The sequence below is a fragment of the Silurus aristotelis genome (assembly GCF_946808225.1).
Source record: "Silurus aristotelis genome assembly, chromosome: 10".
In the NCBI taxonomy this organism is placed as follows: Eukaryota; Metazoa; Chordata; class Actinopteri; order Siluriformes; family Siluridae; genus Silurus; species Silurus aristotelis.
The window spans coordinates 19,027,893-19,042,901 of record NC_139583.1 but is presented as its reverse complement, the minus strand read 5'-3'; the positions used below and the strand labels follow the sequence as shown (position 1 = coordinate 19,042,901).

Genomic DNA, 15,009 nt, shown 5'->3' with positions numbered 1-15,009 from the left:
GATTTGGGAGTGGAAATCATGATTCAGTGCTGGCTTCTCTGCACAATGCACTATTATGTAAAAAGGCCCATTGGCTTGTTTTGTGTAGCCTAAATGAGTGTTAACGTCATTCATGAAAACATGAGACCTGAAGCCTATGTGAATGTAATTACCTTTTTTTTTTTTTTTTTTTGGCCCAGCCCTTCACAACCCATGACACCAGTCACAACATTGATATGGAAAAAGTCGCCACCTTGTGGCCAAAAATGGTAAACGAAATAAATTAAAGTAATATGAAAGGACAGTAATCCCCCGGTTTATCACGGTTCGAATCTCGCGCCCCGGTGTATCGCGGAATTGCATTTGCCACATAACTATTTCGTTTCTCTGAATTTCCCGCACTATAAACCAAAAGAAAAACGTATAGGCAATTGTTTTTATGGAGTTTTATGTAAGAGAATGACATTTATTCATAAAAAATATAATTCTTATTATAAAGTGAAGTAAAAAGTTAATACAGTACTGTATACATAAAAATAGCATTTTGGTGATGGGGTCCGTTTATCGCCGGAGGTTCTTGAACGTAACCACCGCGATAAACGGGGGATTCCTGTATAGCTTTTCCAGCAGTAGTGAATTAGCTTAGCATACGTCAATGAGAAGCAAACAAGTGCATTATTCTTTCATAAAAGAAGCAAAGTTTAATTTACAGTTTTACTAAATGTACAGTTTCCTTTTTTAAAAAAGTGTCATTATACACAATAAATACAATACAAAATTAATTTGTAGTACTATACTTCAAATTCTTACAGTTCTATTTTTTTTTCCTTTAGATTAGTTTTCTTTTCCTCGTAATTGAGCTGTGTTTGCATTTGAATTGTCCAGAGGGTATTTGAAGGATTCTACATTACGTGTACATAAAATATATAAATAAATTAGGATGGTGTTGTGTGGTTTTTTTTTTTTGTTGTTTTTTTAACTGCCACTTAAATGTGTGATGCAAAGTAAAAGTTGTATATAATCACAATTGGGGATGCTTCACGGCTTGATGATGGAGATGAGGATGTTGAAGGATGCAGTGATTGTGGTATCCATTAAAATAACTAGTTTGAAATAGGGTTGAATCTGCGTCTGTACCGAGCACTAATCTAACCTGATTGAGCTTTCCATATTCTCAAAGAGCAGTGAAAAGTTAGAGAGTAAAAAAAATAATAAAATAAAAATAAACTGAACTCTTCCAGAGGGAGAATTTTCAGGAAGACGGTTGCACAGCGTTTTGCCCTCTTTCAGGTCAATGAATTTTTTCAAAAAACTGTAGGCAATTTTAAAGTATTAAAAAAAGGACTACAGGTATTCACTGTAAAATGTGCTCCAGTTGATGGTGTCATTTAAAAGGCTCTGTTAGAAATCTAGCAGTTTGCTTTATTGGCAAGTGTTTTTCAATCCCAGCAGTCACCACATCAGGTTTTGCTGAAACCCAAAATGATTCAGGAACAGGAGGATTTTAGTGATGGGTCGGTTTCTTTGTTATTGTAATTCATGATTTTGTGCTGAAGGGGGATGATGACTACGATCTTCACCAGTGGACAAAAACCTCAATTGAAATTCAAAAGAACAACATTATAAAGAATAACATCAAACCGTAAAGGCAGAATTCTACAGTGGTAATGGCAATTAATCAAGGGCAATACAAAGTAAATGGTCAGATTGAAGAAACTTCCTCACATTTTGGTATTATTAATAAAAAGGTTAATGAAAGAATTTAAGTGAGCAAACAAAACAACACAAAAAACATTCCAAAAGTGAGCCTGGCATGACAAAGTGCACTTCACAATTTTGGAAGTAAGGGGAAATTACACCTAGACAATATTGTGATTCAGTAGCCATCCATAGACAAGCAAGGCAAACACAGCTAAACAGAGTAAAGTGATTTTCCTGCTTTGGCGTCTCCCAGGCATTTCAGTCTTTCAGAATCTCTCGACTAAAAGGGTCTGTTATCTACTGTGTGTTTGTGACACCAGATTTCCGTTCTGTCCTCGTCCCCCTAACTGTGGATGCTGTGAAATGGAAGATGATGATGGAGAGGGAGAGGAGGTGACAGTGTGTCTGTACGATGATGCTGATGAAGATGCTGTGCCTTGACGATGGTGGGTTTGGTGCTGGTTGGATAAGTTTCCAGCATAGACCCTGTCCACGGCTCCACGGGTCGGTGGGCCCTGCTGCAGATTCAGTATGCTATCTATAGCACACTGCAGATGTTCATTCAGTGAGTTGTCCAGTGGGGGGCTACCGCTCGAGAAGCTGGCATTGTCCATGTCTGGGGAATCTGATTTAGATCGTTTTGCAGGAAGTGACGAGTCTCGCGCCCAGGATGTTTCGCCAAGAGATGGAGGGCCTGGCGCATGCTGGTCCATTCGAAACGTCCCTACTGCCCACTCACGGCTTTTACTCATCTGCCCCATGACCCTTCCCATGTGGTCCCCGGTATTACCATCCGCCTCGTCCTCTTTATCAGAGGATTGCTGCTGCTGATATGCATTTTTAATTCCATGGTAAAATTCATGCTCTACAGATGCCAGGCCCTGTGAGCTTGGGTCTGTGTGAGTGTGAGAGGGCTTACAGACACCTTGCTGTTCCAATTTCACACTGGCAATAACCGTCCTCTCCACTGAAGGGGAGGATGCAGGTGCTACTGGTGGAATGGGTCCCATGTCGCCCCCTCCTGGCACTCCCGGTCGGTGATGAGGGCTGACATTTTTGCGGTAGGTCTTGCGTAGTGGTAGTCGGCAGGTAGTCAACTGAGGGGTTGACGTGGAGGTAGGGTTCAATTTGGCCCCAGACACCTCATAGTGCTCTAGTGTGCCATTCACTTGGGCTGAAGAGGTGCAGGAGGATAAGGACGAGGACATTGATGACCAGCCATGAGAGACTGAAGGAGGTGGGGCAGTTGAGGAAGTTGTAGTTCCAGACCCTGCGTGTGTTGCTGCTGCACTGAAAGTGACAGAGGATGTGGAATTACTGGTAGGGGGTGATGTCCTTTGAACTGTGGACAGATGGGTTACAGGTGGTCTTGTTTTAGAGGGTGGCTCAGGGCCTTGTGGTAGTGGAGTGTGCTGTGGCTGTAAATGAACTGGGTCTAATGCAGTGTTGTGAACCACTTTGCTGAACCCTGCCTCTTGCTTAATCTTTAACTTCAAGCCAATTCGTTGACGTGCCTCGTAGGTTTTGATGGGAGGCTTGCTAGTCCGCTGTGGAAGTGCATCGTCGTCATCATCGTCATCATCTGCTGAATGAGTCGAGGATGAGGTGGGGCCAAAACTGCGCTCGGAGCCCAGGCCTGTGGCTTTTGCACAAGGCCGTACCACTGACGCAGTCATAGGGGGGCAGCTAGTAGACCACGATACCAGTGCTCCCCCTCCTCCTTGTTTTATCACTAGTTTGGTGGGGGGAAAGGGAACAGGAACAGGGTTAGCAGTGGTAGCAGTTACCGAGGTAGAAGCTGGAGCTGGCGTGCCAGCTACATGAGCCGTTGCTACAGCAGGTTTGAAAGAGCTCAGTTCTACTGCTGCAGGCTCAGTTTTAACCGAGCTCAGTTCCACTGCTGCAGGCTCAGTCTTAACAGAGCTCAGTTCCACTGCTGCAGGTCTCACACCACTGTCTGCAACCCTGTTCACCATACATGAATTGGCCACAAACTCCTCTGTCGAGAAATAGAGAGTGCACTGAATAAATAACACAGGCTTTGGCTTTAATGTAACATTCGATCGGGACAATGTTCCCAATGTATTCCTGAACACATACTAATTATTACAACAGGGCTGTCCAACACACTGCAAATGAAAATAAAATTTAAGCTGTAGTCTATTCTGAAGCCATCATGACTGCCCTGGACCTGCTCCTGTAGAGGATCTTTTAAAATGTACTTTAACGTTTTAAAACTAAAAAAAAACTAATGCATATAGCAACCAAGCACTCCAAATTTTTGTTATCTGACCAACAAAAAAAATTCTACATTACAAAGCATACATGGTGCATCTTTGTTTGTAGCTGCAGTATTCCTTGTAGTTGCAATTTACTGAGAAATCAAAGTGAAACAAATACGCAGCATACTATAATTTGTATTTAGAATCACTTTTTACTATTTCTGAATGGTCATGCATATCATTTCGACTTTACCTGGCTTCTCCTTTGCCAGTATCCTGTCTTGACTCAGGGCAATCTTCTCCTCCTGGATAAACATCCTATCAATCATCACCATCTCTGCAGAAGGACCCAGCCTCTGCTCAAAACAAAACATGAAGCACAAACTCGATGTCAAGGACAAAAGAAATTATAGGTGAGATGGGAAGAGTAATTAGAACTGCGTGTGCTCATACCCTTGATTCTTCAAACAGCAGGTGACGATATTTATCCAGCATGGATTGTGTGCGCTTCAAAAGTTGGCTGGAGACATTTTCAAACTCTTCATCCACTGGGCAGAGACCAAAAATATTTATACAATCAGTAATAAAGACACCAATGGGCACACTCAAATTGTTAAAAGTCCACAATATTAAGACTGCATTTATGTACTTCATTAACTGCCTTGATCATTTATATGAGTCATCATATACAGGCTTTGGGTGCACTACCTTTGCGGTAGTCTTGAGGAGTGGGAGCCATGCCTTGGTACACGTGGTAGGGCAACAGCCGGCAGAGTGTGTCCTCAAAAGAGTGGAAAGGTGAGCTGTAGTCTGGATGTAGTACAGAAGCCTGAAGCTTCCTCAACTGTTCTAATATCCTACACAGACCCACACACACACACACACCATTAGCACCTAATCTGGACAAACCGGTAACTAAATTGTCCCTTCTATGGAAATGGGTACAGTAACTCTGGGGCAGAAGTACAGAATTATATTACAGGATCTGGGTTTCTGATCTGACGATAAAAAATGTATAGTGCATGACTAATTCAATTCTTGTTTAATACTGCAAAGCCACACAAACAGTACATACCTTGCTTCTTTGCTTGGCTCTGCACTTAAAGGCCTTTTTAAAGCTGAAGTCTGCAGGAGGTCAGAAAAAAATATATAACACATAGTACGTGAATAATAAATACAGCCACATGCCATAACAAATTGTAGCACATCACAGAAAGCAACAGGTGTATACAATCCTTGCCTGGGTTTGAACAGAAGCTGAAGGCTGCTGGGTAGGCATCTGTGAGAGTCCGCTGTTCAGAACCTGAATCTGTAACCCTGGTTTACCTAATGTCAGCCCTCCAACTGCACTTATAACCCCAGGTTTTGCCTAAAGGCAAATACAACATTGGGTTACAAATTATATACATTACAGAAAGACTAAATCAATAAATAGTCAAAGTTACTAGTGAGTCAGACCTGAACAGACTGAGCAAGATTTAGAGGGGGTTTTCCTTGATTTACTGTTGTTCCACTTGGACCTGAAGTTCCAGGAAATACCTGGGTGTCATTTGAACCTAGACAACACAAGTATTGACCGTATATAAGCACCACAAGTATATACATAACAATAAGAGAATTCTATAATTATATTTAACCTCACATAAGCACCACAATAGACAGTTCACCTGAAACTGATGACTTGATGAAGACAGACTTCTGTTGCAACAGAGATGTGACAGATGCATTGACTGTGCTGCTGGCTGAAGAGTTAGCCAGTTGAGTTGTGGGCTGGTCAGGCAGTTTACTAAACTGGTTTGCCTGAGTCTGAGTATGAAGTTGTTGTTGTTGTTGCTGTTGTTGTTGCTGCTGCTGCTGTTGTTTTGCCTGAAGAAGGATGTTTTGCTGAACCTGAATAAACAGAGACAGACTGGTTAGAGCAAAGGTGCTGTACTCTCATACATTTCAACAAAACAAAAAGATTTCTTCAAGCACACTTGAACTAATCTTCCTCTACGAATGTTGCAGTCAAGATGATGTTGGCGACATTTTAGTTAAGATTTCACAAAAGCTTGCCTGGTTGAGTTTATCCAGGAGCTGCTTCTGCTGTGGTGAAGGCTGGGTGATCGATGACATTGTCTGTAGTTGTGCATTAATCAGCTGTAAATGGTGCTGCTGTTCAGCAGTCAGGCCTGGCACCTGTTTCAACACTGTCCCAGCCGCGGCACACACTGCAGGTGTCACAAAATGGAACTGTGACGAAGGAGCCTGGGGAGGCTTCGGGGAGCAAGAGGAGGTGGGCAGCTGTTCCTGCTGGAGAACCACAGGCTGTGAAACAACCTGTGGAATCTGCACATGAATAGGCTGAGGCTGTGCCTGCTGCTGTGTTTGCTGTTGTGGAGCTTGGGCAACTGGCTGAGATGGTTGTGGTGAACCTCCTATTGAATTGTGTATTATAAAGAGTGGAGGTATAGAGGAAGGTGTGCATGCCCGTGAAGGTGCCTGGGATTGAGATGGTGGCTGTGCCTGAGGCTGAGAGGGAGGTCGGGACTGTGGAGGGTGAGGGGACTGGATCTGAATAAGGGGGGAAACCTGGGATGGCTGGGGGCTGTCTGAGAGAGTCGGCGTCACACTGTGAGTGGCCACAGACCGAGAGGGTGAGGCGCTTTGAATCTTTAAAGCTTGCTGCTGATGTGCTGCTGATGAAACCTGGGAAATAGGAAATGAGAGGGCAAGCAGAAATTCATCAATTAACAGAATCAAAACAATTTTTTTCTAATTTTCTTATATAAACTTAAAATTTAATCCAAACTGAAATGCATATTTAAAATCATGGCAACAATACACAAGCAGCATAGTAGGACAGCAAGAAATGTGGGGAAAATATATATATAAATATTTGATTTGAATCATCACATTTACAATGGAATAACAAACAATTCTCATCTGCAGAAACCATACAAAGCAACAGACATTTCTAACAGGATATGGACTGTTTACTATATTTCACTTGCTAAGTGAAATATACTTTAAAGTAGTACAAAGATGTGTGCAGCAATGTCGTAGTTCAATGAGACTAGGTTTGATTAATTCTAGTTTGTTCAGATTAATGAAAAGGAACATTTAAGTGAATACAGTTTTGATGAAGAGGTGGAGAAAATAAATTGACTCCACATACATAATTAGATCAATATTTAATTCACACTATCTTACCAAATTCAGTTTACATTACTTGAAAGCCCTCTCTTTTCCATGACAGTGTCAAGTTGAAATATAAATTTGTTGATTAATTAACATGAATAATCGACTATTAAAATTAATTTTCCTGCAGAATTCCTCCAATGACATTCATTAAAGGTCAGTAGCCACATTATCCTGGTCATCCGGATGTTGTGGATCTGAAGCCTTTCACTGGACGGATGCATCCTGAATGTCAGTTGCTATGAAACAACTTAAAGTCCCAAAATTATATACATCACAAAAAGGGGAATTAATTCCTCCATTGAGGTGAAGTACTGTAGTTCTGCTAACAGTACCAGACATCTATTTGGGACACTTTTATGAGGCCAATGTTGCACATTCTCCTAGGGCATTTTACATTATATTTATAGTCATTAACACCAGACCACTACATCTTCAAAATAATCATTAAAACATCAAAGTAAAACACATTACTGGGAACACCACACACACACACACACACACACACACACACACACACACACACACACACACACACACACACACACACACACACACACACACACACACACACACACACAATGCGGTCATTACCTTACATATCACAAAATTTAATGAATAGTGAACCATGAAAATTAGCAGGGAAGGGAAAGGAAAAGCAACAAATTAACAAAATGATAATGCAGACCAAAGTCAGATTGGCAGAGCAACTGAAAGGAGGACACAATGCTAAAAGGAAAGGCATGGCAGAATGTGAGGTCCAGCAAAAGGGTGTTTGTTTGCGTGTGCTTGGAGAGGGAGCAGTTTCACTGGATTACAAGGTGTTCCAATAGAGCTGAACAGTCAGGTTCGGAAGTAAAATGCCATCAGTTCCTGCCACGGCTAATTTAATTATTAGCAATAACAAATCACAATAATTGATTCTCCTCAAGCATCATTTTACGGTGTATTTTTTTTTATTTTTTTTATTATAATTCATTTTAAAATGCTGGCCTGTTAATGCAGGACACTGATGTCATAACTATGAAAATGGAAACTATCACATGTCTCTCACTTTCTTTCGATAAGATTCATTTAATAGCACTTTTGTTTAAAACTAACTAAATAATGATGTAACTTGTTTGTTTTTCAATGTTGTAAACAAATGCAGCAATCATTTTGTCAATTTTGCACCACAGTTGCATTAGTATAATTCAGTTCTTTCCATTTCATAACCATTTCAGAAACAGCATAAAATAGTCCCTTCATCCAAAAAAAAAATTATAATAAAAAAAAAAAAAAAAAAGGAAAATATTTTCTTTTTACAGAATGAGACGATTCACAAAACTACTTAATGAGTTTGATCTGTCACTCAGCTGAAATCTGAATCTGAATGTATTCAGTGATTGGCTAATCTTTTGCCATCAATTATTCTTTCCTGGAGAAAGCAGAACTCTACCGAAATCCTATCTGCTCATGGACTTGTGTGGCAGAGTTATTACACCAAATACTGTACTGATTTACAATCGGGATCTCTTACGTCATCTGCAGATACCGATTTAGTCTTGGGTGTAATAAACGTGCATTATTATTATAAGACCCACATTTTCTAAGCATCTCTCCTTCCTGATCTTTCAAGCTAAACTCTCAAAAGACCTTCAGCCTCTTCCTATTTAGTGTTATGACTTTTCTCATTTGAATTACAGTTTTCCTGTTACGGACACTAAAAATGCCCCAAATTCCCATTGACTTCCAATCAAAATCTGAACGGTTGGAAATCCTCAACCTTTACACTAACCAAACACACCCAATTTCACTATTATAAATGTATTTTAACTAGTTTGACTTGGTTTTTACACAGCAAATGATAGGAGGGAGAAAAAAAAAAAAAAAAAAACAACAGCCCCCACATATATACACTAAAAATGTTCAGACCCTGGCTTGGAAGTTTCAAGATTTCAGGAGTGCCATAAATCACTCACACCATTCCCTCTTGTCTCCTTTCCACTCTGTCACTGTACCTATAACACACACACACTACATCTATTGCTCCATCAGTGCCTCACACTTTGTCCATCCATCTCTTTATCTACCAGTAGCACACACACACGCCACCTTATTTCTTTCTTCCAGATTGTGAAACAGTTTTAAACTTTAACACTAGCTTGACCAATGTAATGTGAGTAAAGCAAATCATGTCAAACATTACCTTATTTTAATTCTATCATCTGTTTTCCCAAACTGAGTTTGAAGAAGAAAGGAACCAAAAGATGATAGTTTACATAAGAAGCTTTAAGAAGTTCAGAAGAATTCTTCTCAGTCATGTGGAGAAACCACTTTCGAAAATTATGCAAGTCATATGTTTATTCAGTGAGCGCTTGCTTTGGCCTGAATTTGTTCGCTGACCAACCCTATTGGTGTTTACTGACTGATTACAAGAGAATGAAATATCGTTATGAATTAAACGACTTTTAGAAGTATTTTTTTTAACAAATGTAATAAATGAAATATAAAAATATTGCAAGATAAAAAATAATCAGCATCAAAGCCTCCATTGTTAGCTAATCTAGTCCTTTTTTGTTATGAATTAATCCTCATACACTTCAAGCAGGCAATAAACTTTTAAAGAAACATCCGTTAGATCCTTTAGACATCAGACCTTGCTGTGACCTTGGCCCTGTTTTAATTCATTCCAAAATCAAATCAGTTCGTCTCCTGTTAAAAATGATAATACCACAGAAATCAAACAAATCAGACCCGGCCTTGAGACATCAGACTATTGAGAATCTCAGACGAACAACCCAAAAACTTAATGTAGCTCCCAACTAGAGGGAGCATAAAAACCGAACTGAAATGTAACATTACAGCAAAAATAAGCATGATCAATTAAATTGTTCATATTATGATCAGTATTGTTTATAAAAAAAAAAAAGTGTTATTGCTGCATCTATTCATTTTAAGATTTATATCATAAGCATAAGTTTATATATTTATGTAACTTAAATAAAAACAGCATTTTATAGTTTAGGGCAGAGGAGGGGTGTGTGCACCGGATGGGAAATGACATATCAGATCTTGTAGTTGATATCAGATGTCAGCGCAAGCTGGGTGTCTACTTTGCAAGTTAATGTTACCTTACGTCATCTGATATTGCAGCAGCCTAGCAATACTAAATTCACACTCTACGTTTATGCATTAACTCTAGCCAGTGAGAGAGAGAAAGACCGAGTTGGTTTAGTGTTTCCCCAGTCAATAAAAGCCATCATTAATTGTTCATATTTTTGGAACAAAAATTAAAATTGTATGACATGAACACTAGAATAATATATGATTCACTACGCTGCTTGTTCATAAAAACCCTACGATATATACTGAAACTAAAGCCACTAATATATTTATAAAATGTTACTATTAAAGAAAATACATTATAGTCAGGCCAATTTATGTGCCTAATGTGGGCCCTAATTGATTTCTTTGTAAAAGTCAATTGAATCATTTCTTATACTTTTTTTTTGCTTTGAAAAGAATAGTGAGAAGATTCATACAATAGCTGGTTGGTTTTATGCCTCAATCTCTAGGTTAAGATGAGTACAAAGAAAATGAATAGGAAATTTACTTCCTGAACCAAAGCTGTTCAAAATGGTCAATCACTGTTCAGCTCTATATGCAGCAGTGCCAGCAACAAGTGGGTGGGGCTTAGTGCAGAGCACAAGCTCATCTACCTTGTTAACCAATGCTGCCATGTCAGCAGGGCCAAGGGAAGGACTTGCATTCTCCCCTGGGCGAGTTTCAGTTAATGGGCCATCGTGAACTGTAGGGGCGGAACCAGAGCTGCCACCACTGACGATAACAGATGCAGGTACACCCACAGAGGCAGGTGGGTCTTTCCCTGCTTGGTGCTGCTGATCCTGACATGAGCACATTTATCAGGTCAGGAAGGGAGAGGTAAAACAGTAATCCAAACTAGGGAACGTTCAGCAGGGCTCTACACTGGAAAAACTTGCAGATATACCAGACATACATAACTCTCAAAGTAGATTTGCATGTCTGCATGGATGCTACAATGTGCATAATCTGACTAGTGGGCATGGCCTTTGTATCTGGTGCATTTTGAATTTTACAGCTAAACATTATGCAAATATTTCAAATACAAGTAGAACACTATCTAGAAACAGAGCACACCAACCTGCTGAAGGAACATCTGCACAGGCTCCTGACTAAGGATAATGCTGGAGCTTTGAGGAGTGAACAACACCTTTCCTGGGCTGTGCTGGACCTGGGAAGCCAAGCCCACTGTGCTCACTGAGGTCGTAGATGAAGTTACTGTAGAGGATGGCGATGCAGAAGAAGGAATCAACATAGTGGCTGAAACTGGAGGACCAGTCTGAACAGTAACGATAGAGGGTTGGGGCTGGGTTTGGGCTGCCTGCTCATTCGATGTTCCCATGTCAGCTATGCTCTCACTTGGTTGGCACTGGGTCATGGCTGTTACTCCAGTGCTGGTGTTGACACCACCAGCCTGCTGCTGAAGAGTTGGCTGCAAACTGACAGCTGGACTCAGACCCTCTATTGACAGGGAACTCTGTATAGGCATTCCTTGTATCACAGTTTGAACATGTCCTGTAACTGGATGAGCTTGATTCTGTGACTGAGCTAGAGAAACAGGCATCTGGAAGAGTGTGGGGTGGCCCATCTGACCAGACTGAAGCTGTATGGGTCCAGAAAGAATGTGGGCAGCACCAGGATGACCTTGAGGGGCCAAAACCTGTCCTAGATTTATATTTTGGTTGGTTGCCAAGATCTGATTGGCAGCAATAATTTGTCCACCTGGCCCGGAACTAGTGATAATGTGTCCCCCTGTTTGCTGGGCCAGAATCTGACCTCCAGTCTGAAGCTGATTAAGCAGGAACTGATGATTCTGCCCTTGTAAGACAGCCTGGGAAGGAATGACAATGCTGCCCTGCTGATTTAGCAAGTGAACACTAAGAGGCTTGCCTGATGTAGGATTGCTTTGCTTAAACAGGGCTTGGGAGAATTGCGCCCCCTGTGTGGTGGTCTGTGTACTCAATACTACATTTGAACTTGGCTTGCCAGCAAGGAAGGTAACATTCTGAGCAGCAGATGCAGAGACTTGCTGCACCCCAAGAGCTTTATTGGCATCATTTTGATTTGCAGCTGGCAGTTGCTGCTGCTGTTTGAAGGATTTAGGTTGGATGGTGCTCCCTTGGGGAGGTTTGGGTTGTATTGGGGTTGGTGTCCGCTGTATGATGACATTTTGCATGACCTGGTTTTGTGTCTGAGACTGAGTTCCTGTATTTAAAGGACCACGAGCAAAACCCAATATACCACTCGGAGCAGCCATTGTGGTACCACTGCTGATGGTGTTAGTGCTACTGACACAAATAGCTGGACCATTCAATGATGGAGATCCTAGAGTGGCCTTGCCTCCCTGAATCAACAGTCCTCCACCAGAGCCAAGCATAGACCCTCCAAGACCAGCCTGGGCCCCAGCACTGGTGACATCGAGTCCAGACTGGTGCAGAGGATAGCCACCCATGGTTTTGGCCAGAATGTGCTGCCCTGATGGATTGATAGTCATTACAGTGGATTGACCCACAACTTGAATCTGTCCAATGCCCAGGTGTCCAGATTGGCTTCCATTTGGTAGGGTTTGAAGGCTTGAAATGGGCTGAAGGGTCACATTTCCAAGTCCAACTTGCTGCATGAATGGCTGGACATTGATGGCTTTGTTCATGACCTGGGGTTGAAGCTGCATCCCTTGGTGTGCCAGAACTGAGCCAAGCATGTCGGTAGTTGCACTGGAAGGTGTGGTGGTGGTGCCCTGACCAGGAAAGATTTGTGTAGTTCCAGCAATGCCCACACCAGGCAAACTAGCATCAGGCAGTGGTTGGACCACCTGTGTCAGACCAGTCAGCCCAAACGAGCTGAGGTCAAGCTCAGCCTCTGCTTCCTGAAGGCTCTGCTCTGTGATATTGGCTTCTGCCAGACTCTGCTGCAGAATATCACAAGGTTCATGATTTGACCCAACACCATTGCTTTCATTATCTCCTTCTTCTGGTGAGGCCCCAAGGATGTCATCATCTTCTAAAAAATCCAAATCAACACTGACCCGGGGAAGGCCAGATGGCTCACTCGTCGACAGCTGAGCCGGTGGTTGGACTTCAGGAACATGGTCCTAGAAGGAACAGAAAAGGCACATTTTTACATGCTTTTATTAGATCACTTCATTAAGGGAAAGGCAAACAAACGGTATAGATGTCTGTGAGATGGGATGCCTGCAGTGGCCTAGATTGCCCTATCGATTCACCGCTGATGGTTGCTGGGAGGTTTGAATCTGATCTGATGGGTGAGGCTGAGAAAGGCATGCTACATACAGGAACATAGACATAGAAAGTGGGGAAACGAGGGGAATTATACTTACCCCGGTGCTGGAGAAGAACGAACTGGACGGGTCACTTGAGCCATCCAAAAGGTCATCAGCATCCAGCTACAGACAGGTATACCCAGAATAGGACAGACCACCACACCACAGACAAGGGCAAAGGGACAGGTAGAAAATGCAGAAGGACAAAGACGCCACAGTGAAAAAGCAAAGGAGAAGCATAGTGAGGATAGTGTCCAGACCCACCAAAGCACAAAACATACAACCATCAGTTAGCAACGAGACAGTTAAAAGGAAGGGAAAATAGGATGCAAATGATATATTAGATTAGTATGTCAATACTGTGAATCAACAAAAGAGAAAGTAAAAGGGTGAAAATGCATGCAATCTTCTTAAGAAGATCCTAAAGAAGAAAAGGAAATAGAAACAATCGCCTGGAAAGGAGCTGGAGTGGAAGGGAAAATCGAGGCTAACGTGCTATACACACACTTTCTCAAAAGTTTCTGTAATACCGTTTAGAACGTTTTCACACCAAATAATTTAATTGCATTACTGATGCCCGTTCCTGTCCTTTGATTTGGTCAACTTCACTCTCTCGCTGCACTTCAACTGTACTTAAGATTTAACAGTGCTTAGAAGCTACACAAGACCAACATGTAAATGCACCAGGGTTTGATTTAGACTGATTAATTGATGTACATGTGAAAGGAAATTGTCAGCAAATTGTCCAGTATTTGGACGATTGGTCATCTGGTTAACTATATTCCAGATTCAAACTCACCTGTGTTTCTGATCCATGAAGAAAGTCATTAAGAGCTTGTGGGTCACTGTAAAAACAAGGACAAAATACTTAATTTCTTTTCAAAATATAGAAAGAGACAAAAATAAACACACCATGATCTGTTTATGTACTTCATTGAAATTAGCTGGAAGATGTGGGTTCAGACTGTTGAATGCACAGGCAGTTCTGGTCAGTTTAATCACCGTCCGAAACTAATGCGCTGCCTTCCAAACAAATGCTACACAGGTTTATATAAATACAAGTTACAAACTGAGTGGGACAGCTGTTATAAACATTTCCTAATTTTCTAAGTGAATGATGTTTGCATTTAATTTCCCATGTATGGTGAATATACCAGTGCAAGGCAAAAGATGAATTTGAGGAAATGCTGAAGATGAGATTGAAATGAAAAATATACGAAAGACAGTACACAAACTTATCCCCAACAGCTTATTATTAACAGAGACACGGCACAATAATTCATACACCCGTAATTTGTCTCTCTCTCTAACAACTTTATTAAAATCCATTTTAATAAAAGGAATCATATTGCGCTGCTTTATCTATGTATGATATACAGCTTGAGTGTCAATAAGTGGAATAAGATGTGCACAAGTATGCATGCGTGCAGCATAAGTATGTATGTATGTATGTATGTGTGTATATATATATATATATATAGACATGCACATTTGTGCACATAGACCAACATTGTAAAATTGTAAAAAGCATAAGTATGTATGTATGTGTGTGTATATATATAT

At 41.1% G+C, this 15,009-nt stretch overlaps 1 protein-coding gene across 5 annotated transcripts in view; it reads right to left on the bottom strand.

Annotated features, from left to right (window-relative positions):
* Positions 1 to 654: 654 nt before the first annotated feature.
* bicra (BRD4 interacting chromatin remodeling complex associated protein) overlaps positions 655 to 15,009 on the bottom strand; it is a 16,144-nt gene continuing 1,789 nt past the window's right edge. For 2 of the 5 annotated variants that reach the window (XM_083552575.1, XM_083552576.1), the window contains exons 3-14: positions 14,246 to 14,291; positions 11,248 to 13,257; positions 10,784 to 10,969; positions 5,958 to 6,590; positions 5,570 to 5,792; positions 5,361 to 5,458; positions 5,143 to 5,271; positions 4,978 to 5,027; positions 4,611 to 4,759; positions 4,356 to 4,450; positions 4,156 to 4,258; positions 655 to 3,679 (exon numbers count right to left, since the gene is read on the bottom strand). In XM_083552575.1, coding sequence (XP_083408701.1) covers positions 1,974 to 3,679; positions 4,156 to 4,258; positions 4,356 to 4,450; positions 4,611 to 4,759; positions 4,978 to 5,027; positions 5,143 to 5,271; positions 5,361 to 5,458; positions 5,570 to 5,792; positions 5,958 to 6,590; positions 10,784 to 10,969; positions 11,248 to 13,257; positions 14,246 to 14,291 — 5,428 coding nt within the window. In that variant the 3' untranslated portion in view covers positions 655 to 1,973. Of the gene's footprint in view, positions 3,680 to 4,155; positions 4,259 to 4,355; positions 4,451 to 4,610; positions 4,760 to 4,977; positions 5,028 to 5,142; positions 5,272 to 5,360; positions 5,459 to 5,569; positions 5,793 to 5,957; positions 6,591 to 10,783; positions 10,970 to 11,247; positions 13,258 to 13,503; positions 13,570 to 14,245; positions 14,292 to 15,009 lie in introns of all 5 variants that reach the window. The other 3 variants (XM_083552574.1, XM_083552577.1, XM_083552578.1) reach the window with 3 other exon arrangements.